Source organism: Strongylocentrotus purpuratus, unplaced genomic scaffold (genome assembly GCF_000002235.5).
Source record: "Strongylocentrotus purpuratus isolate Spur 01 unplaced genomic scaffold, Spur_5.0 spur5_scaffold_21, whole genome shotgun sequence".
In the NCBI taxonomy this organism is placed as follows: domain Eukaryota; kingdom Metazoa; phylum Echinodermata; class Echinoidea; order Camarodonta; family Strongylocentrotidae; genus Strongylocentrotus; species Strongylocentrotus purpuratus.
This window is the reverse complement of record NW_022145607.1, coordinates 13,202,253-13,228,391: the sequence shown is the minus strand read 5'-3', so window position 1 is coordinate 13,228,391 and position 26,139 is coordinate 13,202,253. Positions and strand designations below refer to the sequence as shown.

General features: G+C 38.6%; 1 protein-coding gene and 1 long non-coding RNA gene across 3 annotated transcripts in view; one reads left to right on the top strand and one right to left on the bottom strand.

The window, feature by feature from the left end:
• The first annotated feature begins 305 nt into the window (after nt 1–305).
• The window catches only part of LOC593212 (relaxin receptor 2), a 46,360-nt gene continuing 20,526 nt past the window's right edge, over nt 306–26,139 (top strand). For both annotated transcript variants that reach the window (XM_030994998.1, XM_030994999.1), the window contains exons 1-10: nt 306–412; nt 6,896–7,084; nt 14,633–14,725; nt 15,232–15,448; nt 16,290–16,361; nt 21,955–22,026; nt 22,626–22,697; nt 23,288–23,359; nt 24,817–24,888; nt 25,578–25,649. In XM_030994998.1, the coding sequence (XP_030850858.1) occupies nt 340–412; nt 6,896–7,084; nt 14,633–14,725; nt 15,232–15,448; nt 16,290–16,361; nt 21,955–22,026; nt 22,626–22,697; nt 23,288–23,359; nt 24,817–24,888; nt 25,578–25,649 (1,004 nt within the window). In that variant the 5' untranslated portion in view covers nt 306–339. The remainder of the gene's footprint in view (nt 413–6,895; nt 7,085–14,632; nt 14,726–15,231; nt 15,449–16,289; nt 16,362–21,954; nt 22,027–22,625; nt 22,698–23,287; nt 23,360–24,816; nt 24,889–25,577; nt 25,650–26,139) is intronic.
• On the bottom strand, nt 316–24,327 carry LOC115928153. Its single transcript, XR_004065920.1, has 3 exons — nt 24,219–24,327; nt 14,661–14,768; nt 316–403 (listed from the first exon to the last, which is right to left on the bottom strand). It is a non-coding gene; the product is annotated as an uncharacterized LOC115928153 (long non-coding RNA).

Here is a 26,139-nt window from a genome sequence, read left to right as displayed (position 1 = left end):
TCTTCTAGGATCGCTACATTCTTTGATAACAAGGATCAAACCCGAGAGACATCACATAAAATATATAGAGATATATTCATCCCTACAACATCGGAGCAACATACTCCAACCGTCAACTAATGCTACACAACACGAGCTCTCAACTTTCAACGACCATAACCAGCAACTGACCATCGACAACATCAACCGTGGCTATTGTTGCAAAAATAAATTGTAGAAGTGTCGTAACTTACCTAGACTTTTATTAACGCTGATGGTGGCAGCACCGACAACAGAAGTGGCAGCAACACTGGCAGCAACTGTGGTGTGCCTGTGGTGAATAATTCCGCTCTGTTTATCATGAATTGGGCAGTGCTGATGGTGGTTGTGTCGAGTTTCTTCGGTACTCCACAGGTTTCTAATGCTACGAAAGGTAAGAATGGTATATACATAAGCATCCATGAAATATATTGCCAATATTCTACTATAATTTCAACCTGGTGTTCCCTCTGAAATTGAGTTGAACAATACGGTAATAGGTACCAATATCAGGGGCGTACGCAGGATTTTTTCAAGGGGGGGGGGTTTAAAATCTGGCCCAAAATATTTTGCTCCCGAAAATTTGAAAAGTCGCTCAGTGGGGGGGGTGGGGGGGGGGGGGGGGGGGGGGGGGGTAAGCACACATTTTTTTAATTTTTTTTTGGTCTCGAAATTTAAAATTTGACATTTTTTTTCGTTGGGGGGGGGGGTAAGGTCACTTTACGTTTATAGCCGTGGGCATAATTTTATTTTTATTTTATTTTTTTTTAATTAAAAAAAACAAAAAAACAAAGGGAGGGGTTTCAGTTTTTTTAAGGGGGGTTTACACACATTAAAATACCAAAGGGGGGTTTGAACCCCCCAACCCCCCCCCCCCCCCCTGCGTACGCCCCTGACCAATATACATTGAGAGAGGACAAACTGTTTGCTGACCAAAATAAATTGAGTTGAAATTGAGTTGAACAATATGGTAATACGTACCATTACATTGAGAGAGAACAAACCGTTTGTTGATTAAAATGTATACATGTTTCTCCCAGTTGAAATTGTAAACCATAAGAAGAGGTACAGTATTTAGATATTTGGTTTAAAGCTGGTGTTGGTTAAAGGTAAAGACCAGTTTTGGAAACGCCCCAATTTCAAAAAATGAAATGGAAGCTCTCATTACCAATCATGTGAAAGAATATGTTTTGACTAATACATGATGATAAAAAATTTGCCGGGAAACCGCCTACTAATTCATATATTTGGTAAATTTGTTTCTCTCATGGTCTGTGAGAGATATAGGGTAGTCCCATATACATCTTTCTGTGTATAGTGTTTGTAACTTTACGAAGAATGGGCCAAATTTCTTATCATTTTGATGATTCCAGAACCTTGCAGATGCTAGATGCTAGATGATCAACCTTTTCGGATCGATTCCACAACGTTTCTTTCACAATGCAATCGCATGACCATTACTGGTCTTTACCTTTAACACAATATAAAAAGATCAGTTCGTAGATGTATTCAAAATTGTGGACGCTTCTATACCCCCAACATCTTGCAGTGAACAATTCATTTACGTAGTACCATAAGCTATCGTTTTCATGACTCGGAATTGATTTCGATTGAATTGGCAAAACTTTAAAAACGTATTAAATTTTGATACGACGTGACCTTTGTATTTCTTTTAAATATATGTGGGGGTTTTTGCAATTCTCTTCAACACGATCGCAAATATTTTCGTTGAATCAACTCAAGGGCAATTTTAGTTCCCTGTGGTATGTCTGATAGAAATCATGTTTTGATTACGGGTCATGTTCGCACATTTTGATAGGAGATGTGCAAGCTTATTACATTTTCCTCATGTCGATTTCTTCTAAAGTTACTGCTATCGTGTTCGTTTAAAATTATAGCATAAAGAGCAAGACAGTCCACTCCAAAAATAACTTACTTTCAATAGAAGCAACAAAATCAGACTAACCAATCACAAAAAGTTTGAGCAAAATCGGATAACTAATAAGAAAGTTATGAATGTTTAACAACATAAACAACTTTGAAAATCACAAGACAAATTGGCAACTCACTCATGAGTCTGTGACAGCATCCAAGTTATATCGATAATGATATGTTTTTTGTGTGGATGCACTAATATAGAGACATTTTGTTCAGTTAAATCATGAAGAAAAAAAACACAATCCATACACATCCATAATTATGACTATCATGACACAATAATAGTTAAAATTCTTATCGTCCCTGCCCATTAAAAATGGGACGCCTGCCTTGCCGAAGGAGGTTTCTCCTTTTATTCCATCATCAGGGCTCTCTTTCTTCAAGGACTATTTCTCGCCCTCATTCTCTGAAACAGGTAAACGTGACAAGATAATGTCTGTCATCAAACAGATCGCTCTAACAAACAGATCATGTCTTACACGTACAGTGCTTGAAGTATCCAGAGAGGTTTTAGGAGAGTGCGAAAGGCCAAACAGGGTGTGTCCATAAGAGATTTTTTTACCGATTCAATTACGCCCTACTCCATTAAATTGAAAAAATGAAGCAAGAATTTGCATTCAAGCAATTGAATGTCATCCCTAAACGTGGTTGTCCGTCATTTTGCTTTGACAACATGAATCCGGGTTTTAATTCGTCGAAGAAGAATTAGTATGATAGATGGGGTGCAATATTTTGGGGTTTTTAGCGTTACGGTGACATCACTTAACACAAACGTTCACAAGTCATGATTCAACTTGGTAAACAAGGAAGGAAATTAGTCTTTCGAATATGAATATTAAATTTCTACGCAGAACTATATCTCACAGGTACCAGTTTATATGACTGATTTTTGTTCAACATAAGGGATTGATGTTTCAGAATAAGAACTGCTGATGCTTTGTGGAAAAAATCTTGTCCTTACTTAATCGAACTTTAAATTTGTAAATCTCTCCATACCGGTCTTCTTGGACGACATATTATAGTTCCATGTTTCCTTCCGCGTGTGTCCTGGGGAGAAAAAAAATCTGGACACAACCTTGCTTATTCAAACACATAATTCGACAAACATAAAACCAAGTGCACTCAAGGAGAATGTAACAAATCCCCTGTAGAAACGCCTTCTTTTAATGCGTTTTCACTAATTCATACCATGCTCAATTCACACCAACGATGATCGGGCGACTCGTCTCCGGTTCCATAAAGACTACAAACACACGAAAGGTGAGCTAAACAGGAGTGCAAAATTGAAACGTTTGTGATCCCGGGGCGCGCGAAAATGTTGATGTTTTGGTTTTTTGGCGCGAACGAACGTCGAAGTAATTGGGTGAAATCCAATTCATTGTTTACAAAGCCAAAAAGCTTTCGGCAGCTAGGAACACCTCAAGTGGCTTTACCACGTGTTGATGTAGGAAAGAGGTGAGGTGAGGTTCGGGTGAGCTGCGGGGAAAGCGAGCTCGACCGTATACTATGTCATGATCTTGCAACTTTATCTTACAGTATAAGTATGAGGAAAAATGGGATTTATTCGCTGGGGGATGGTTTTCGCTATGATCCCTTATTTCATAAAGCCACTAAAATAACAAAAAACATATTGGTGGATGATTACTTGGAGAAGCTATTGGGGATGATTAATACGAAGAGTTCAGATAAAGAAGAAAGTGCAAATTTGACCGACGGTCTTATTGTGTTAAATATTATTGGTTTCATTTCCCGAAAATAAAAAACATTTACACGTACAAATGAACATAAACAAATAACTATCATTTACAAAATATATGGCTGGAGTATTAAGTTAAAGAAATGGAATTAATGATAATAATAACATTAATTTTATTTCCCCTGCTTTAAGATGGCCGCTCGTATGGCGCCACAGAATTTCAATGAACTGAATTAGGTCAAAACTGGTGCAGGCAATAATTGTATAAGCTATGGAAAATTATTACATGAACTAGGCATGAACTTGTTATGTAAACTTACAAATAACTGCTGTCTTGCCTACTAACAAATTTCCTATTACAACCATACCATTAACATGCTGAAACGTTCCTGTCATGAGAAACAAAAGCCTGTTTTATAAGGTGCTAAATCTAATTTACTTACACATTATATTTGTAATAGTAGCACGTTATTGAAAAAACAGTACTTAAGCATTTAGTGTGGGTTTTTTAAATAGGTATATTCAAGTATGAATTAACACCCAAGCCCTCAAACTCCGCTGCTAGAAAAAAATAAAGGCGACTTGTTTAAAAAATCTACCTTTACAAAATTAGAATTCGTTTGTAAAAACTTAGTTTTCACTTTTAATTTATGGAGTAATTGGAACTTACAGACAAAGGTTTTACATTTGGCGTGTTGAAATTAACGCAAACAATATACTTTAATATAAACAATTAAATGTGTATTCATGAAGCAATACAAATTTATTTTGTAGTATCAAACTGGTTATATAGAATTATTGAGATTTTTTTTTACCGCCCCCCCCCCCCAACAACAAAATAATAATAATAATAATAATAATAATAATAATAATAATAATAATAATAATTAAATAATGAAGCTTTTAATTTGTTGCACACATCACATTAAAACCCACGAATAAACAACAAAAAAATCAAACAATATACATACGAGCTCAATATAAACATTACATGAACTTTGTAGAATTGAGGTAGTATTTCCCTTTGCCATTGCGCTTTTAATAAAAGAAAAAAAATGTATCAAAAAGCACCGTGACTATTTTTCATTTATAATATTTTCACCATACCTTTGAAAAGATTCATGGAACTCCAATGCGAACTTGTGTAAATTATCGTTCGTATTACCTATCCAGTATAACGTGTTGATATATATACCATCATATGTCTTTCTACTTATCTCACGTGTAAATTGGCTCAATTTCAACCCACTCAATTGTTCCCCTAACACCATTTTCCATCTGTATAATAAGTTCAACGAGGAAGATATGCATTTACTTGATCCCCTAAAGCTTTAATAAATCTCCCTAGCATGACTAGTTATGCTACATTTTACACTTGTTCTCTCTATTCTTACAACTGAGCGGCACAGCAGAAAGATTATACATTATAGTGGACCTAATATGCTTCCCCCGCGCTTCCATGCATGTTTTGTTTAATATAGTAGTTTTGTTACACAATTATCACCTTCATCTTTTCGTGTGTTTTTTTTTTTGTTCTTACGCCTTCGCGTTTTCTTTTATCTTCCTTCCTTCTCCCCTTGCAAGGTGATCATATTACTTTGAATTGTATTTGTGAATAGCGAAAATAAATTACAGCGATGGCAACGTGTTTTGTTAATGAGATTTCTTTTGTTAAGGAATAATTTCCTATGAGGCTTTGCAAAATATGAAGGACCTTCTTTATGATGACTAAAAGTGATGGATTACACTGAAATTTAGAGCAAACGCTAGTGCTTTTCTTTTCTTGATTATGTCCGTCATGAAAAAAATCCGTTTCAGTGAACAATAAGAAATAGTGGGACAATTATTATAATGAAAGTGTCATTGTTTCAAGATTATGTGCCTATTGCAAAAACTTCTTGTCACTGGTTTTAACTGACTTACTAAAAGCTTTTAGTTATTGCGATGCTATTAGCTTCACCCATTTGATATATTTAATTCTCATTACCGTAAATTTTCGATTTTGATATATCGCAAGAACATCACCTTGAGGTCTAAGTATAATGAAACAATACGAACATGACGAAACAATCTGTGCTATTTAGGGGGAGGGGGCTCAGTATATGAGGTTGAACTTAATTATGTAACAAAAAGATGAGTATGGAACGTTGGAGTGTAATACACCAGAGAACCATATTTATCGTGATTTTCTTCCTCATAAGAGTTATTAATGATGCCCTTCTTTGCTGTCCGTTATGGTCAAAGGCTGGTGTTCATAAATCTTGGATAGAGCATATAGCTGCGCTCTGATTCGGGTCGCGTTTTGTTGACAGAGCTGGATCGCGCGTACAGGTGACTAAAGAGAGCTCGCTTTATTGTAAATCGTGCAATGACTACCCTGTCAACAGAGGTTACGTGATGAAAACAACGGTGATGGCATGTCGCATAATTTGATATTTCCTGATATTAGATACCAGGGGGATGGTTTATTGAATTTGTAACATGTGGTTACGAGGTTGTTTTTTATATATACCTTGTTCGGATGAGTGGTTCCACTTTGTGTCTAATGATGACTCAATTTCATTAAGTGCAGTGGTTTTGTGTTTTGTGTATGATCTCATTACACACACCTACACTGCTCTGTATTCACACCACTCCTGTCTTTTGCTTCTCCCCCCCCCCCCTCTCTCTCTCTCTCTCTCTCTATATCATTCTTTCTCTCCCTCTCTATATATCATTCTTTCTCTCCCTCTTTGTCTCTTTTTCCCTCTCTCTCTCTCTCTCCTCGTCTTTTCAATCTTCTATTACCACATTCATTTCTTCTTAATACACTCATAAACGGTTATGCAACAGTTGATGTCAATGATTATATTTTAGGCCCATTTGTGTACATACAATAATTTACCCAACTCATCATAAGGCTTCCAGTACCCACCCCAATATGTGCCCTTCCCCTCCCTCTCCCCCCTCTCTCTCTCTCTCTCTCTCTCTCTCTCTCTCCCCCCTTTCTCTTTCTCTCTATATTTTACCATCTCTCCCATTTTTCCCTCCCTATCTTTAAACCCTTCCCCTCTCTCTCTCTCTCTCTCTCTCTCTCTCTTTCTCTTTTCTCTCTATATTTTACCATCACCCCATTTTTTTCTCTCCCTATCTTCAAACCCTTCCCCCCTCTCTCTCTCTATCTTCTTCTCTCACTTCCCCCGGCCTCTCTCCTGCCTTTTTACTCTAACAACCATGATCGTTTTTTCCACTTTTGCATCCTAGGCGACGATCTCGACGATGCCCCTTCCCTCATCCGCTATCGTCGTCAGTCTCCGATGACAAGCGACCCTCATGCTCACTGTGGTGAATGGTTTCCATGTATCAACTCCACACAGTGTGTCCCTCAAGAAGCGATCTGCAATGGCATATTCGACTGCGACAACAAGATGGACGAGTCCGATGAAGAATGCAGTAAGTTGCAGGTGTTTTTTTGTTGCTTCCTCTAGTTCCCCACTTCGTTGTATAGTTCAATGTATATCTGCATGGCTCTCTCTCGTTCTCTCTCTCTATCTATCTCTCTATCTCTCTCTCTATCTCTCTATCTCTCTATCTCTCTCTCTCTCTCTCTCTCTCTCTCTCTCTCTCTCTCTCTTTCCCTCTCACTCCTTATCACTATTTTCTTCCGTTTAGTGCCAGTAAACTATATATATTGCGTTCATGTTAATGATAAGCAGCGTTCTCTTTCCACGAAATTTATCACTGATTGCAACTGTAGACCCACATTAGTGTACATGTTATGTAATACATGGAGGCAGAATCAAGAATGCGACGAGTAAGTTGTATCGTCTCTGTCTCTCTGTCTCTCTCTCCTCTCTCTCTCTCTCTCTCTCTCTCCCTCTCTCTCTCTCTCTCTCTCCCTCTCTCTCTCTCTCTCTCTCATACAATGAAGCTGCACAATTCACGAGGAATACAGTTTTGTATACGAATTATAAAAATGTATGGTAGATAAGTGCCTCGCCAAAGGACGTTAGTGGAGCGCCCGGTATTTGAACCCCGCACCACATGGTCTATCCACTTATCCACAAGAACACGACACCACTACACACCAGCCTCTTATCTAGAGTAGATATTAAAACATTATCCGTGTACTAGCCCACTTTTAACCCTTACTCCGGTTTAATTTCGGTTACATGATGCTCAGATTGAATTTATTCGGTTCAGAATTTTGATAAAGATAATGTTGGCAATGATTATATGTCAATGTGTTAAAGTCAACTTAAAGGTGTCGGTAAATATATTTATTAATACAGTTCTACAGCGCCAAGTTGTTGCTTCTATTCGAATAAATTTGTCAACTACACTGTACATACACAAAATGACTGCATAAAATAATCTTCTGCCATGGGCTTCAGAGTTTATTTCTTGATGTACTAAGGGAACGTGGAAGTATAGTTTACCAATCTCTTAATTTCTCCTTTTAAAATGATGTCAATTCTTGAGCACCTTCGCGTCATTCACTATGTTCTCTTTGCATTAATTTCGGTTATTCGACTCCTGGAATTTAGGTCGCGGCGCGTGCAGGGAGAGGGAGAAAGAGAGAGACACATAGAGAGACACAGAGAGAAAGATACACAGAGAGAAAGAGACACAGAGACACAGAGAGAGACAGACAGACAGAGAGAGACAGAGAGAGAGGGGAGAGGGGGAGAAAGAGTGAGAGAGAGAAAGAAAAAAGAGGGGGAGATAGGAAGAGAAATAGAGAGAGATAGCAAGAGAGAGAGAAAGGGTGGAAGGGAGAGAGAGAGAGAGAGTGTGTGTGTGTGTGGGGAGAAAAGGAGAAACAGACAGACAGAGAGGGTGGGATAGAGAGAGAGAGGAAGGGAGGGGTAGAGAGGATGAGAGAGAAAAAGTATTACGGAGAGAGGGAGAAGAAGAGAGAGAGAGCGGGGGATAAAAATCGACCCTTCAAAACGCAAACGTAAGTTAGCCAGAGGATCGAATGACTCGCCCAGTGATTAAAAGATGCGCGATTAAAGAGTCCGCTTTCGAGTGACTGTTAAGAGCGCTTCCTATAAAAACCAGAGTAAGATCGACCGAAAATTGAACGCCGTTGCGATGTATTTAGGCCGTAGTTTAAGTTTGGGATCGCCGATTTTAGAAAGACGTTATCCAGTCTCCGTTCAACAACAACATCTCTTCGATTTTGCTCTCTTGAGACTTGGAAGTGATTTATTTACGGATATAGATGAAAGGATGAGGAAGAAGGTTATGGGAAAGCTCTCCATTTAAATAAAAACCTGGATCTTGAAGAATAACCAAGACACTAAATCTATGATGTAACTCTACTCCTGCACACACACACAAAAAGAGAACAAGATTTCCTTCCCCCCCCCCCCCTCCATAGATGAAGAATAGATAAAGTATACGAACATAATGTACATAATATGAATGTATTCAAATATGATGAAAGGGTTCCAAAGTTTTTAAAAACCCTTTTTTAGAAATTCGAAAAAAGTGTTTTCATGGCTTCTTTAAAATTCTATTTCTAAAGACAAATTTGTTTTCCAGATTTATTTTAGTGCAGACCTATCTTTGGGTCCAAGAATCTCCCCAACAAATCCCCCTCCCCCCCCCCCTCCTCTCTCTCTCTCTCTCTCTCTCTTTGTTTCTGTCTCTCCCTCCCTCTCTCCCTCTTCCTCCCTCTTCCTCCCTCTCCTCTCTCATTCCCATCCTCCCTTCCCCTCTCTCTCTCTCAATCTCTCCCCGTCTATCTCATATATCTGTATCTATCCATCTATCTATCTATCTCTTTCTTTATTTCATGTTCTATCTCTCTCCCTCTCCCTTTCCCTCTCCCTCTCCTTCTCTCTCTCTCTCTCTCTCCCTCTCTCTTTCTCTGTATATCTCTATCTACGTTATCTATCTCTCCTAAAAAGAGAAAGTCGCGGCACCCTTCTGGTCATTTTTGCATCCAAGAGATATTTTTGTAATCGTGGCCCCTCCACCCCCCCCCCCCCCCCCCCCCAATATACAGAATCAAGATACTTCCCCTAATATTGGGTATAGCATGGGATGAATTCGCGGGTGGGATAGCCACCTATAATGATTTTTACCTCTAGAAATCAGCGGGGATAGCGGGCAAATATGGGCGTGTTTGACCGATTTACGGGGCGTGATCACGTGACTATGCCAAGCTATACTAACACGGCGTGTCTGTGATCAAACCGATGGATAAAACTTATGTCAAAATGGGACGATTCCTTGTCCCCGAAGAATTTTTCATCAAATTACTATATTAAGAGTTGCCATTAAAAAGATATTCTACATGTTGATTATTGCAAAGCATTGTAACATAATTATTTTGGCGGCGTTTATTGAATACATGAATTGACGGTCGCATAATGTTCTGATAAACAAAACAAAACAATGTTTTTTCACTGAGCCGTATGGACTCTTATGCCCGAATTCACAAAGGAGGTTTGTCGACAAACCTAGTTTTATGTGCGGCATATGACTAGGTTTGTAAAAACGCGTCATATGACGCACATAAACCTAGGTTTGTCGACAAACCTCCTTGTGAATTCGGGCTTTACAGTCCGCAGTGGCGTACGCAGGATTTTTTCAAGGAGGGTGTTTGAAAAAATATGAAATCGCGCCAACCGATATTTCTGTCAGTAGGGCCGGGGGGTATTCATTCTTTTTTTTAAAGAACAACTTGAGGGGGGTTAACCCCCAAAACACCCCCCCCCCCCCCTGCGTACCCGCATGACAGTCCGTATTTCGATCTCTTTCTCTTTTTTTCATAACACAATCTCAATCTCACAATGAATGTTTTAATGACAATATCTTTCTTGTTCTATTTCGATAATATTTCAAACTCATTGAGAAAAATAAACAGACACTAACGCAATGTGTTCGAAGTATGACTTGCTTGCGTTTTATGTAGAGGTAATTCCTCTCTCTCTCTCTCTCTCTCTCTCTCTCTCTCTCTGTCTGTTCTAAACCGATCCACTTTGATCAGTGTTTACTTTATTAATATTCATTCTCATATCATGGTTACCGGCATGTCATCGTATATTGCGCAGGCCAAGATTGCATTTCGAGGTCAAGCAAGCGAAGGCTATTACTATTATTTGGTCTAATGTTCCTAGAATGCGGGTCCAAACGCAGAACTCCAATTTCATTCAATTTAAACAAGAATCCACGATGAAGGCAGATAGCCATAATAATGGTACGTTGCATGAAATCCAGCGAATACCTCGCAAAGTCCATTTATTGTTTTTCGTTTTGTTGAAAGCTCACTTTGGCATCTAGAAATGACAAAATGATGTGTACAGCTCAGTGGTTTAAGCCGAAGAAAGCATGCATTTATAAAATATATATATATTTATATGATCCTTTAGCTTCCGCTTACAAATGTATATTGTCTGATTTCAGCTTTCTGTTCATTCTTATGATTAACTCCGATGAGGGCAAGACGAAAAGTTTTAATACAGCTGTTTTCGTTGCTATTTTGGGATACATTTATATTCATTCATCATTGTGTAAAAGCAACATGCAGAAAATTATATTATTGGCCTGCTTTAGCATTTTGTAAGAAGCAAATAAACTTCTGCCATAACCCAGTAGTAGTTCACATGTGTGGTGTCCAGTCTTTTCATAGTTGAGTGCGGGGAGGGAGAGCGAGACCGCATCCCATCACTGTGACATGGCGAGTGGGAGGTGGAAAACGCAGAAAACAAAGTCATGAAGTCATGTAAAATTGTTGGGAATAATAGTAGTGACAGAAGCGTGTAATTTATGCATGGAATTGACTTTGGTGTGCCGCTTGAAAGAAACATTCCGCGGCTTTCCGCCCACTCTTGTTTATTGATGAATACGAAATTAATACCGACATCTACTTCCATTATCTTTGCCTTTTCGCATTCTGTTATTTTGTTTGTTTCCCTCTTACCTTTTAATATCCTTCTTTTTGTATGTTTGTTTGTTAGAGAAAGTGGAGCATTGAAACAATCTCGCAAACTACAAAGGAAACGTTAATCCATCATCCAAATAATTCCAGAAGATATTCTTAATCGTGTTTTATAGTGGTATACTATTAATGTAAATGTAGTTCTATGATTCTTTGCAAAGACTTAGCCACATCATTATGAACGTATTACAAGGGTATGTCTGAAATTTATTTCATCCTAAATTAATTGGACGTCGCTACGTCACAAAAGCGGAAGATATAGGGAAGCGAATTGTTTTTACGGCTTGATGAAGTCTGAACGTGTAACAAGAATAAATATATTATAAAAAGAGGCCTGTCGCTTATTGGATATGTTGCAACAATATCAGAAAACACAACAAATATGTAATGCATTTAATGGTATGATAATGATAATACATCATTTATATGAATATATTATACTGCGGTTGATACAAATGTCATAGCATAATACCTCGGCTGTAGCTCAGCCGCCATGATAAGGCTCCAGAGTTAAATTATTATTCCAAAAAGGCACTAGTTATCATGTACAGTCATTTAGTTGCTTTTTTATTATTGTAGTTATTTCTTCATTGCAAACAAAACTTGAGGTTTTGTTTCAAATAGATATAAACAGATACATAACAATGTTAGAAATGATTTACGGAAGATCAAAGAAACTGTAGAGACTTTTTTTGCGAAGGGGTAGCCATGTCGTTAGGATATAGACTATGATTGAAATTTATTTTATCATAATTTAATAGGACATCGCAGCCTCACAATGTCGGAGGGTAGGGGTAAGCGAAATGGTTTTCATATCACGATGTCTTAACTTACATCGAGAATTATGGAGAATGTTATGTGGTGACGTAGGGAAGGGTGTTGATTTTCAGCACTGATATCTAAATCTAAACGGGGCGACCTGTTCGGCTATTATTCGGCAAGTCTCATCGTACGGGCTTAAAAATTTCTCGGTGCGAAGCTGAGTGAATGAACAGAAGACATGCAAGACAGAAGGATGAGGGAAAGGGAGGGAAAGGGGGAGAAAGGGGAGAGGGGAGAGGGGAGAAAGGGGGAGAGGGGAGAGGGGAACGGGAAAGAAAAAGAGAGAGAGAGAAAGAGAGGGAATTATGCAGGAGGGAATGTATATGCAAGAGTTCGACAAGAGAATTAAAGAGAGAGAGAGAGAGAGAGGGAGGAAGAGAGAGAGAGAGAGAGAGAAAGAGAGGAAAAGAGAGAAACATGAGAGATGTATAGATAGGTAGTTGGAATAGAAGGTTGAGTATTGGGAACAGTTATTCAAAAATGCGCAACATATTAATACACACAGAAATTAAAAGAAATTTTATCAAAATTAAAGTATATTAGAAAACAAACATGTCTTCAACAGTTCTCACCTGTATAGTTAAAAATAATGGTAAGGTGTAAATACAGCGGCAGTAGACAAAGATATATAATGAGTGTGTGGGGTACGTGTGTATGTGTGCGTACAAGTGCGTGTGTGTGGGGTTGTGGATGTATATTAGGGTGGGTTTGTGTGTTCGTTTGTATGCAAGAAAAACATGACAGAGCCAAAAATAAAGAGAGAGGGATGTAAAGTAAGGGGAAGGACGATTGACCGAGGGAAAAAAGAGAGAGAGAGAAGGAATGGATAGACTCACAAGAGACCCCAAAAAACACGATTATTAAGGTCAGGAGAATCACCGGTCGCTTTAGCGACAGATACGCAATCGAACCTAAGACACAGTATCGGTTCCAGATTGGTTATGATAATAGAGACCGCCCTGGATTCCGGAGTCGATATTTTTGCGTGCGCAAGATATTGCAGATGACGTTTGGTTTCAGTTTCCCGACCCTTATTTTCATGTACACAGACGTGATGGATGAAGAGAATACGAGGAGCTTTAAAACCTGATTAACCTCAAATAGATCATGAACTTATCATTTCCGCTTTACAGTATCTAAGCCTTTTTCTCTGTTAGCTATCAATCAAAGTCCACAAGCGGAAATATTACCCAAGTTTTCTTTTTTTTTCTTTTCTTTTTATTCTTTATTAGGGAGTATTACGGGGTTGCTCCAGGTAGAAACGATAGTTCAAAACGAAATTCCACTGGCTCTACTAACAGGCCTAGATAAGTTTTAGCTTTTTTTTTTTTTTACTGAGAAAGTATTATTTTTTAAATAGCCATTCGGGTAATATCAGGAACGTCTCCTGTAAAAAGATGGAACATATGAATGTGGTATGAAAATGGCGACATTCTGTTTTAGATAAATGAAACGTGTACTTGCTAGAGTCAAAACTTTCTTATTTTTAGAGATTTTGGAGTAATATCTAACAAACAAATGAATGGAATTTCCATAATCAGAAGGTTGATTAATCTAAACGTATTTATTTTGATGCTCTTTTCCCATAAATCACGGACAATATAGGTACACCAAAACACGGTGCATGAACTTTATGAAGAGCAAAGCTGTATGGTTTTATTTTTTTGCGACAAGGCGGGTTTTTTTGCGAGAAGCCCACGTACAAAAAAAAATAGGAAAATATACGATACATTACCTCGTGTAACTGAATCCCTACATGCCAAATGCATAAGAAAACATTTTGTCTATTGCACAAATATATAATAGACGATACGTTGGAGAATAGTGGAAGCGAACATTGTTCCCTTGTTCTCATATCTATAAATGATTTATTGTCGTATTTAATAATACCTATAATGCTTATATAGCGCCTAACACTTACTTTATCAGAAGTCTCTAAGCGCTCTACAATAATGCAGCATAATTACCACGGCTTTAGCAGTGCAGCTGTCACGCGCGCTGCGTTTCAAGGAATAAATTCCTACCAGGTATTTGTGATACTACATGAATTCATGTTACTACTTTTTACTACAAAATGCTGAAATGCTTTAGGTGTGCTCGTTTTAACTCATGCCTTTAATTTTCGTTAATACACGAGAAAGTCAATATGATAACTATTAAAATCACCTGAAAATCTTAAAAACATTGATTTTAAACAATGTCATATTATTTTGTATCTATAACAGTTGATGATATAAACAGACGTATATATACCTTCAAGGACCAGGGCAAGCAGGACGACTCATCTGAGGAAGAAGACTTCATACCTCCAGCGTGTGGTAAGTACAGGGGCGTATCCAAAGGCCACTTCAGCCCCCCCTTCTGTTTTAAAAAAGAAAAAGGAATATAATACATCATTTTTTTCCCTCACAAATATATATTTGTAAGAGGGGAGTCAACTCGTACGCCACTCGCACATAAGGTTATTATATTTGGAAAGACCCCAAAAATGCTATCGCATGGTTAATCGGAAGGTTAAAAAAGTCAATGGAGATTGTGAAGGCGATTGCTATCTTTTTCATATATGATTTCTCGATCTTATAAAACAGGCAATTCAGTAGAATTCCTTTAGTATTTTGTGTTTCGTTCGATTCTTCTGAAAGGGTCGTTTTATATTTTAGGGCAGAATTTCCGGAATATATCATTTCAAAAGTGTTGAATTTAAGGCATTAGCCAATACATTTTTGAAAACGGCCTGCTAAAGACTTCTAGCTGAATATATATGTAGATAATCATGTTTAGCTGTTACTCATTATCTAAAAACAAGACTTATTTGTTTCCTCAGATGCGGGGACATACCCGGATGTATGCCGATGTGTTCTCCTACACGAGGACCCGATGGTTAATTTCGACTACTATGAATCGCTACAAGACGTGTACCCCAGCGCTTTTGCCGATCCACTTTTTGGGGAATCAGGCGAACCAATGGGGCTGGAAATAGCATGCACATCAAAACAACTGGACAGAGTCCCCGAGGCGCTTCCAGCCGATACTTTATATTTGTAAGTATCATTGCTCATGTTTTATCTTTCATACAAGCTTCTTTTTAAAATGTTGGATATTTTCCCAACAATCTGCTCCAAATCTCAAGTTTACATTGAAGGTTACTGGTTAAGTTATGAAGATGAAATGTAGTCGATTTCGACCAACATTCAAACAGGTCTGTCTTTCAGCTATTAGTAGAAAATATCTCATCGAATTTGAGACGAAAAGTACTTGGAATTCATGATGAAGTAGATGTTAAGAGACGTCTACATTACCAATTTAGTTCGACGGTCGTTTGTGTGGGTTTGAAGATCAACGTTAGAGGGCTTGAATGTGTTTCCTTTTCTTATCTGTTTAGTAATTTGACACATAGACGCGAGATGCAAATTTCTTTTCTTCTTTTGTTCGATATGAGGGTATCAAATCGTGGGTGGGAAGGAGGAGAAAATCTTTCAATTTCTATTCTTCAAAAGACGTTTCAAAGCTATAATTTGCTGGTTAATTAGAATGAGCGATAAATCACATCACAAGCACTCAACTTTTCCCACACAAATACAGATATCCAGCGACCATAATCATTTATATATTCAAATCATAATTTATATTCATGTCTATTAATTTCAATGAATCGTTTTTTATTTGTAACTGCATGTGCCCGTGTCAAATACTAGATACCATAGCGCAGAAGGAAAATCAAAGTAGATTACATGATACAAAATCTGGTATCACCATCTTCTGTGATTTTGAAGAGAATTATTCAGAATTATGGACCATTACTCTACACCCGTTATTAACAGAAGATCACACAAATCTTTAAGATGGTAAATATGTAAAGTTATACATGCTTCTTTGATGCAGGGATTTGTCGGATAATCGCATCACGCATCTCCATGACGACAGCTTCAAGAATCTGACCATGCTTCGAGAATTGTAAGTGCAACCTGATAACAAATGATATATGGATGATAGCATCACATTTCTGAAAGGAAAGTGCATCATCATTATGATCATGATGATGGCAATGCTTACGAATGGTAGTGATGATGACGTTGTGATGGTAGTGGTGATGGGGATTGTGGTGGTAGTAGTGATGGTAGTAGTGATGGTAGTGGTGATGGTAGTAGTGATGGTAGTGGTGATGGTGATGGTGATTGAGGCGATGGTTGAAATGGTAGTAAGCGATGATGATTGTGGTGATGATGGTGACGATTGAAATGATGGTGATGGTTGTAACGATTGTGATTGTCGTGCCGATGATTGTTATGGTAGTGGTGGTGTGTGGTGATGGTGATGGTGGTTGTGGAGATGTCGATGGTGATAGAAGTTATGATGATTTTGGTAGCGATGATGATTCAAGTGGAGGTGAAGTCGATTGTGGTGGTGGTAATGGTGGTTGTAGTTAAGATTTGGATGAAAGTGATGATGAAAGTTTCGGATGAAAGTGATGATGATTGTGGTGATGGGTGGTGAATGTGATTGTGGTGGTGAAGATGGCGAGGATTATCTTGGTGCTGGTGGTGGTGATGGTGATTAGGTTAATGGTGGTGGTGATTGTTATTCTGGTGGTGGAGCCAGTGTTGATGGTGATTATCTTGGTGGTGGTAGTGGCGGTGGTGATGGCAATAGTGGTGACAATGGTTGCAATGGTGGTGGTGGAGGTTATCACTGCGACGGAGGAGGTGATGATGATTGCGAATGCGTTATTTTGGGTTATGGTAAAAAGAGACGTTTGGGGGCTGTGTTGTGTTAACGATGGGTGGTTGACAATAACTTAAACAGAAATTAATTTTGAAAGGGGTAATCCTTCCAAGGACAGGGAGTGAAATGATCATCGAACAGCCCTGCATATACCGCAATTTCTTTCAGGGATTTTAACGAGTAAATTTCAAAAAGCAACATCCTCCCTTTGGGTTTACGCAATTCTTTTAATCACTTCCAGAAAGAGTTCTTGAAAAATAGAATATCCTCCCAGGCATCCATTTCCTCCCACCACGCCATCACCGAAGAAAATACTTAGTTGACTTTCTCTTTCTTTCCTTGCTCTATTCTTAGCTACCAGCAAATCAGTTTATTTGTCGTTTGCGTCGGCTGTAAACCCTCATGAACAAGATGAGCGGATGTACGGATGTCAGTAGTGTCCTCATATCAAGATAGCCTCCGGCTCATAGTCACGTGATTGGAGGGATAAGAAGATGAGAGGTTTTCGATCCCTTCTTGCCTCTTTTAGTCCCACTCATAATGATAGCACTATACTGAATAATTTACCAACAACACTCCTCATATCTCTGATATGTCCTTCTTGTAAACAAGGAATCAACATGTGGGTGTATGTTCACAGCGGCGTAGCGTGTAATTGCTCATTTTAGGGGGCACTTGCACGATTTGGGGAGGGCGCATGGGTCTTACTCGGAAAGTAAAATGCAAATTTACAAGGCTACTACATATAACTAGGAGGGGGAACGAGATGTAGTCTAGGCGTCTTCTGTTCTCGTCCTCATCACCTTCTTCCTTTCCTTTTCCCTCTTTTTTCTCATCATTTTCAACTTTACGATGGGGGGAACGTGGCTCCTGTAGCCTCAACACTGCATGTTCATCATGTTCATTTATAATATCAAGTACCTGGTATCAACTTCGCCCTTATAATGTACCTGCTTGATATGAAGCTTGAGTCGAGCTTTATTCAGTCATGCCGCTGCTTCTTCAAAACACGATGTCTTATTCGAGGACGTTTCATATCATGTAACACATAATTTTCTCCCGCGAAAGTGGATGCCTTTGGGGTCATTGCACGAAAGTCATTGTAGACCAAGAGCATTATTTGGATCCTGGGCTCTCATGGATGCATGCATGCCCTTCCCGCCAAAACACACGCTCAACGGCCACGCGCAACCATATCGCATTACGCATTTTTGAACATGTTGTGTGATACTCGAGCTTGGTGCTGTGCAATGATTATTAGGAATCTTTAATCATTAATATCCGACAGCGATGGGTGATAAAGTTTGTCAATGTATCATGTTAGTAATTTCATGGTGTTCGTGCTGAGCTTTGAGTGGGGAGTCGCGGTGATCTCATTCTAAAAGAAGATGTTACTTCCTAAAGCCTTCCCTGTGAGCATTTCTGCTCATGGAGAAGATTTGGCGAAGACATAAACACGAGTACTTGACATTTAAAGTTTAAAAGATGGAACAAAATCATTTCATCCTACTCTTTCATCTCTAACTCTTTACCTCCTTCACTCTTTAACACGCTGGAAGTCATACATCCCAAATCCAACAGGCAAATAACACCCCGCGCAATCCTGCTCTTATACTATTGGTCTATAATCCTGATCTGTAATTCAGATCTATAATGCATGTTAATACTGCTTTGGAAAGATTATAGCAAGAAGAAAGGATGCCAGCCACATTCCTTTTGCAATATTTCAAAGTAAAACTTCCAGGGGGCGGATCCAGAATTGTGTTAAAGGGGGTGGGCACAATGTCGCAAAAATGAAAAATTTAAAGGGCTGATCATGGTTTTGGAACCCACATGCCATGCTCCTGCACTAACGAAATTCCTGAATAAAACCCTGGATCAAACACTGTACCTCACCCTACACCTAAACCTAAGCTAACACCCGATAATTGCAACGCTACTCAAACACTACGGACCGTGTTGTACTAATTCAGTGAAAAACCGACCCTGCAGACCAGATCATGTTTAACAAAAGAAAACTTAAACTTACACTTTTGCGTTTAAATCCGATTTAAGATTTTTTTTTTTTTAATTGAAAATGATACCCAGGGGTGGGCTTAGATTTGAGTAAAATACGGGTCTTTGTTATGTTTGAGGAATGAAGCCCGGAGCAACTGCCACCGGACTCTTTACTATAAAGGGTTTCCAATTGGAAGTACGTCTGGTTCCCCCCCCCCCCCTCCCTCACCAACCCCCGTTCTTGATGGGGAATCATTCAGTAGACCTCGTACATGTCAATATACATGTAGATGAACAAATTAAATGCTCTGATTTACATGTGGTCTGTATCACAATCGACATACAAAGTCGAATTAGGACTTATGACTTAATGATGAAGTACAATAAATCCTTTTCAAAGAATGCCGAAATGAATATAACCAGCTGCATAATGCATATAATTATTGAAGATTCGTAATGCTGCGGCGTGAATGTTCTCTCAAAGAAAAGACTCATCCATCATACTTTCATTTTGTAGTCATGTGGTCGAGCTGTTCAATTTGCATTTCATGAAAAACATGGTGCAGTATCAAATGATTGAATGATTATGGAATTAAATATCAAGACTTGCAACTTGAGGCTATAATGCATTTATATCATGTGTCACGTGAAAGGCAATAATAATTCTCAGTGATTCTTGTACACTGCTGAAATCTGCCACCCACTGGCGCTCAAGGTTTTCCAATATAAAAACCCGTTTATAGCAGGCTAACATTAACGGCAGATAAGCCGTAAGTATTAAATGTTGGAATAAAAAGCGCTGTTGGAACTGCCTGAAAAAAACAAATTCGGGTATTATTTCTTAGCCGTTGCCCACTTGCTTCACCTGGATTGAGAGAGGCAAATCGTTTTAAGATGGAACTATCTAGACACGGCACTAATGTCCTTTGGCAAGATATTAACCTGCACTTGCTACTCTCCGCCCAGGTGTTAAATGGGTACCCGGTTGGATGCGGCCGTCATTGTTGGTCAAACAGTTTTTGAGCGTCAAGTAACGCCTGGCTGGAATGCTCCCCAGGGAGTAGAGATGGTGCACACAGTGTGTGCGGGTAAGCACTCAATCCAATGACCGGGGTAATAGTATATTTATAAAGCGCTTAGAGACATTTGTATTAAGCGCTATATAAAAACTAAATATTATTAAATATTATTACGTATTGGGCGCGGATTCGAACTCTTCAACCTGTACATTGAAGATCAAGTGTCTGAATCACTCAACGACCGTTACTTAAATGTTTTAATTGTGATTACGACTCTTTCATGATTAAATCAAAAGAATCAAAGCTCGCAGTGAAAATATTAATGAAAGATCATGTTTTCACTTTCCATAACTTCTTTCGTCAATGCTATAATAGTTTGTGCGTTGCACTGACAGGTATTCCAATTTACACGTCTACGCATGCCGCTATGCAAGCACGTTTTATGCCTTTCCTAATTTCCTCTCCTCGGAATTTTCCCGCCTTAAAACATAAACTTATTTTTCTTGAAGCATCACACTAGCTGAAGGGTGATATGAATTTGAAATCAGACCACGTCGGTGAATCACAAACATTACAGTCCCAAGGCATCCGCTTTTAAACAATATTGGCGCTTTTTATTAACCGAGATTGAGTAGGGCACGTAATGTGTTCATCCCATGAGGGCGATGATGCCAATCAAAAACTATTACCCCTGCATCCTATATACCCATGTCTTTGTATGTTTGTTTGTCTGTCTGTATGTCTGTATACCTGCCCCCTTCTCTATCTATCTCTCTGTGTCTTTCTCTGGCTGTCTGTCTGCCTGCCTGTGTCTCTTTCTCATTCTTCTTTCTCTCAACCCTACCCTCTTTCTCTCTATCTATCTCTATCTATCTCTCTTTTTCTCTGTTTATGTATAAGGAAGTTAGTTTATCTGAAGCTTCACCTTATTCCTCCTCCTCCTCCTCCTCCACGTTTTCCTCCTCTTTCCCCTTCTCCTCTTCCTCCTTATTTCCCTCCTCCTCCTCCTCCTCATCGTCCTCCATTCCTTCATCTTCCTCCTCATTTCCCTACTTCTTCTCCTTCTTCTCCTCCTCCTCCCTCCTCCTCCTCCTTCTCCTCCTCCTTTCCTCCTTCTTCTTTTCCTCCTCCTCATTTCCCCCTCCTTCTCCTCCTTCTTCTCCTTCTCCTCCTCCTCTTCCACCTTCTACTCCTCGGCTTCCTACAAGTTCGTTGATTTCAAACCCGAATATGTAGAAGATCAACACAATTAACTTTCACTAAGTCACCAAGTTCACAACATCCTGTCCCAAGCGTATCGTCAAGGCTATAAGTAATGAATAATACCAATAACCGTAGGTATTCCCGACACAATCACGTTAACCGAGAATAAGAATGATTCGGAGTGATCGATAGAACATTAAAACAAATCATTCCACTTATCAGTCTACATAATTCAACTTATGCTCATTATGAGGATCTCCCAGCTGCCTTCTTTGTTAATCTTATCAGTTCATCAGCTTTTTTTTCTATTTCACACTATAAAAGAAAGTACTGCGTCAAATTTTGACGTGATTCTCTCTCTCTCTCTCTCTCTCTCTCTCTCTCTTAATTTTTCATATTTCTTTTTTCTTTTACCCACACTCTGAACCTCTATATGTTTTGTTACTAACTCTATTTTCAATCTTTCTTTTTGTTTATTTCTCTTACCCTCCCTCCCTTTTTCTCTCTCCCTCTCTCTCTCTCTCTCTCTCTCTCGCTCTCTTTCTCTCTCTCTCTCTCTCTCTCTCTCTCTCTCACTACCTCTCCCTCTCTACATCACTATACAGGGTGATCACCCACAATCAAATGCAAACAATGGACGAAGATGTCTTCTACGACACGACGAGCCTGGAAATGCTGTAAGTATATATATTTCCCCGTTATTCATCTCTTTCTACACTACCGTGCTCTCTATCCACATAAACTCTAACACAGGTCATTCTCGAAATTTCGTATATATTACTATCTTTGTTAGATGTGAAAGTCGTATGGAAGATTTTTTTCCTAATTTTATTTATTTTATTTTGTTATTTCCTTAATTGTTTTAATTTACTGGTACATGTATAAACAAAATAGAAATGACAACACAGAGCATAAGACATGAAAGAGTTTCAAAACAGTGAAAATGCCACCAGCGGACGCCTGAGGATTACCCCCCCCCCCCCCCCAAAAAAAAAATGCATTCTGTTATGAGGTTCTCCACGTCCGCTGAAATTTAAATTTGTCGCTTATCAGGAAGTCCGCTTGCAATTACTGTATGAATTATATATTATTCTTGAAAAAGATCTTGGGAGCTTTAGTTTACAATAAACCAACCCCAGCCATGCATATGTTACCATACCACCAGTAGTATAGACTGATATTGAACTTTCTACAAGGCGGAATAATGTATTTGCGAAAAGCATTTTCAGTGGCACTTTTATCTTCTCATTTTATGTTTATTTTGTTTTAATTCTAGGGATCTATCGGATAATCTAATCGAGATCATTACAGCGGCGCACTTCGACAACCTCCAAAAACTTACTCTTCTGTAAGTATTGACATAATTATCGAGACGATTGCTAATCAATAATGTAACAACATGATATACAATCTTTTTGTGTGCTACATCTACGGAATTATATTCTGAATTATTCATAATGTTTCGTAATATAATGAGTTTTACATATTGTTCCTGTTTCTAGGCTCTGGGAGTCTGATTTATATCAATGAAACTGATTTTTGTTTTAGTCCATTGTTTTGAAAACATTATCAAAAGAGCACAATTAACATGATTATGAAATATGCCGTACTGAGTCTAAAGGACTCGACACCCCCCCCCCCCCCCACCCCCTTTTTCGGTACAGCTCCATTTTTTTCTTTTACTCTGACATAAGTGAAAATTAATTGATAAAAGAAAATGATAAAATGACACCCGAAATATCATTGATAGACATGAATTTAATTGGCTAGAGGGTTCAGTGCATTTGATACACCGTGCTATAATAAGCCTTTACAATATGTGGGTGCTTGGTTTGCCTACAATTTTGAGTTCTGCATAACCATTATAACAACATTTTGAAAACTCCCCCAACATCAACCCCTCTCCTCTCTCTCTCTCTCCATTTTATTTCTTCTCAGTCGACTATCGCGGAATCACTTCCGGTGTGAGGGTGGTGACTGCTTCCGGAATCTGGTCAGCCTTAGAGAACTGTAAGCATTTTCTTTTCTTTTCCTTTTTTATTGTCTTTTGTAAATTTAGAAGACATGTTTGCCATTTATTTATTTATTTATTTAAGCAATTTCGTGTTCCAATTCCAACGGGCATTAGCTGAGGGTTTCTTTGGTTGTTTCTCGCGTTCTTTGGGTATTCTCGGAAGTGTATAAAATATAAATGACTACAATAACAATCTTCATTTCTATAGCAGTACTGTTTTTCTTATTTGGATGTTAATTTGCGATACGGCCGATTGGTTCTTTCTCTAACACAATATCAAAATGCCCACGCCAAAAGCTATGTAAAAAGAGAGGCGAGTAGATACACCACCTTTCCTTGGAAAAGAAAATACTTTGTATGAAATCACCAAGCTCTTGAGCTTGCCTCACATGCCTAATGAGCCCTTAACTATCTTGTGCAGGCCTTGAAAGGTGTTTTAAAACAGAGGCCTTTGCCCCGGCGTATGCAAAGTAAAATAAAGTATCATCTACCTCAGACAAAGGCAGAGCCTTCGAAACTGAGGTTTCATATTCAGGATTTAATGGCAGATGCATGAGGATGAATCATAAAGGATAAAGCCAATACTACAACCTCCAGAAACACGAGTCATATTGCAAGAGTTCATGAAGAGTAGTCCTTGTCGTTGTAAGGAATACTGCTTGCTCATTTTGACTTTCCTTGAAGGTCATTTTGTTGGTTCATTACGCGGCTCAAGGACTCAACAGGTAATATGCATCTTCGTTTTTACTTCCCCAATCATCCGACAAAGATCGATTTTCAAAACAAACATCAGATTCGTCTATCATTTCCCCCCTTTTCCAGCGTATGAGTGTGGTAAATAAATACAATACCCACCCTAGGGTTAGTGGATAACCAGCTAGCTGCTTGTTTAGGGCTCCTCGGACTTGATTCACGCCTCCCGGGCCCCGGTGGTATCCAGTGTTCGCTCCCCTCAAAGGGCAGCTGAATCTGAAACAGACAAGAGTATATCTTTCTATGAACCAGCCACATGCAGAGTCGAGTCCACTTCGTCTCATCTTCCTCCATACTTACCTTGCTTTATCTGTTTCTGTTTACCCCCTCCCCAACCGATCTCCCTCCCCCCCCCCCCCCCCCCCCCTCTCTCTATGTCTGTTCATGTATGTTGCCTTTCTGTCTCTTTAACCCTACATACCTATATTTCTATCAGTCCATCAATCATTTCATCCCTCTTTTTTCTCTTCCTGTTCTTGTTATCCAAGTCCATCTATTTACTTACTCCCCCCCCCCCTCTCTCTCTCTCTCTCTCTCTCTTTCTCTCCTTTTCTCTCTCTCTTTCTCTCTCTCTCTCTCTCTCTCTCTCTCGATTTCTCTCTCTCTCCACTTTCTCTCAATATTCAATGAAACAAAATCTTTTGTTACAAAATAAGTTTTTTTAATACAACAATATACGTATATATTTCCTATATTACAGGGAGTTGGTGGCGTGTGGGATCACCGAGCTCACTCCGGACTTGTTCAGCAATCTTCATAGCCTCTCCGTGCTGTAAGTCCACCAATAGCTAAGATAATTCTTGAATTAACGATCTCTCCCAAAATGATACCCCATTCATGAAAAATGGATTCTACCAGACACAGAATACATTCACCCCAACCCAGCCATCGCAAGGTTTATGTATCATAATCAATCTTACTGCCCCCCCCCCTCCCCCCCCCCCCATTTGTATTGATACTTTTATTGTCGTTATTATAACTATTTATCATTGTTGTTACAATAAATATTTATTATATATTGTTTATATTTTTATTATTAGTATTATTATTATTATCATCATCATCGTTATTATTATCATTATTACTATATATTTATTATCATTGTTACTATTATCATTATTATTATTTGTATTATTATCATCATCATCATTCATTTCATGAATATGCAACTTGTGATTTGGATGTTCTTGTAATAATTATGCGGTGTCTTCTACAGGTTGTGTTGGAGCAAATTTAATATTTTACTTGATTCTGAGGTACTGAATTGACCCGTTTTTAATCACCTTTATTTATCGTTTTATGACGTGGTGGATTACATGAGAGAATAATGGTTACTTTTAACTGAAATTATCAATCCTTCGACCTTATCATCATCATCATTATCATCATTAATTTTTTTGGAAAGATGCAGCGGCTTCATGATGTGTAATTCGAGACCTCATCTTATTTTTTCTGTTTCAGTCAACTTTCTTACAACGCAATCACAGAAATCATACCGTCACATATGAATGGATTGGAGAGACTGCAAGACTTGTAAGTATCCAGTTTAGTCATGTGTTTTAATAGTGATCTGTAAGATTTTGGGGTTGATCACAGTTCACATATTGCAGTAAACTTCCAAATGAATGTGATATTTGGCTTGTCTTAACGGTATACACATGTCGAAACTCAGTGTTTTGAGTATATTAAAAACAAGCGTTGATAAAATAAAAGTAATAACAGTATCAATAATAATGATAAATTCTAGGACCGGAGAGAGCCGGTCTATTACCTGAATGACTACACTCTAAAAGGGGTGGTCGGGTGTGTGTTTTTTTTTTACCGGGGGGGGGGGGGTGACTTCCCAGAGCCAATGAGGGGTTTAATAATAATTGATTGACCTGGGGGTAGCAGACCGGGCAAATCGTCCTAGTTTTTAGTTGTCCGGTTACTTATATATCATAGGATAATTGTCCGGTTTGTCCTAACACGGGTGCTTATTGTACTAAAAATTAAACATCTCCATTATTATGCCTTTTAATTA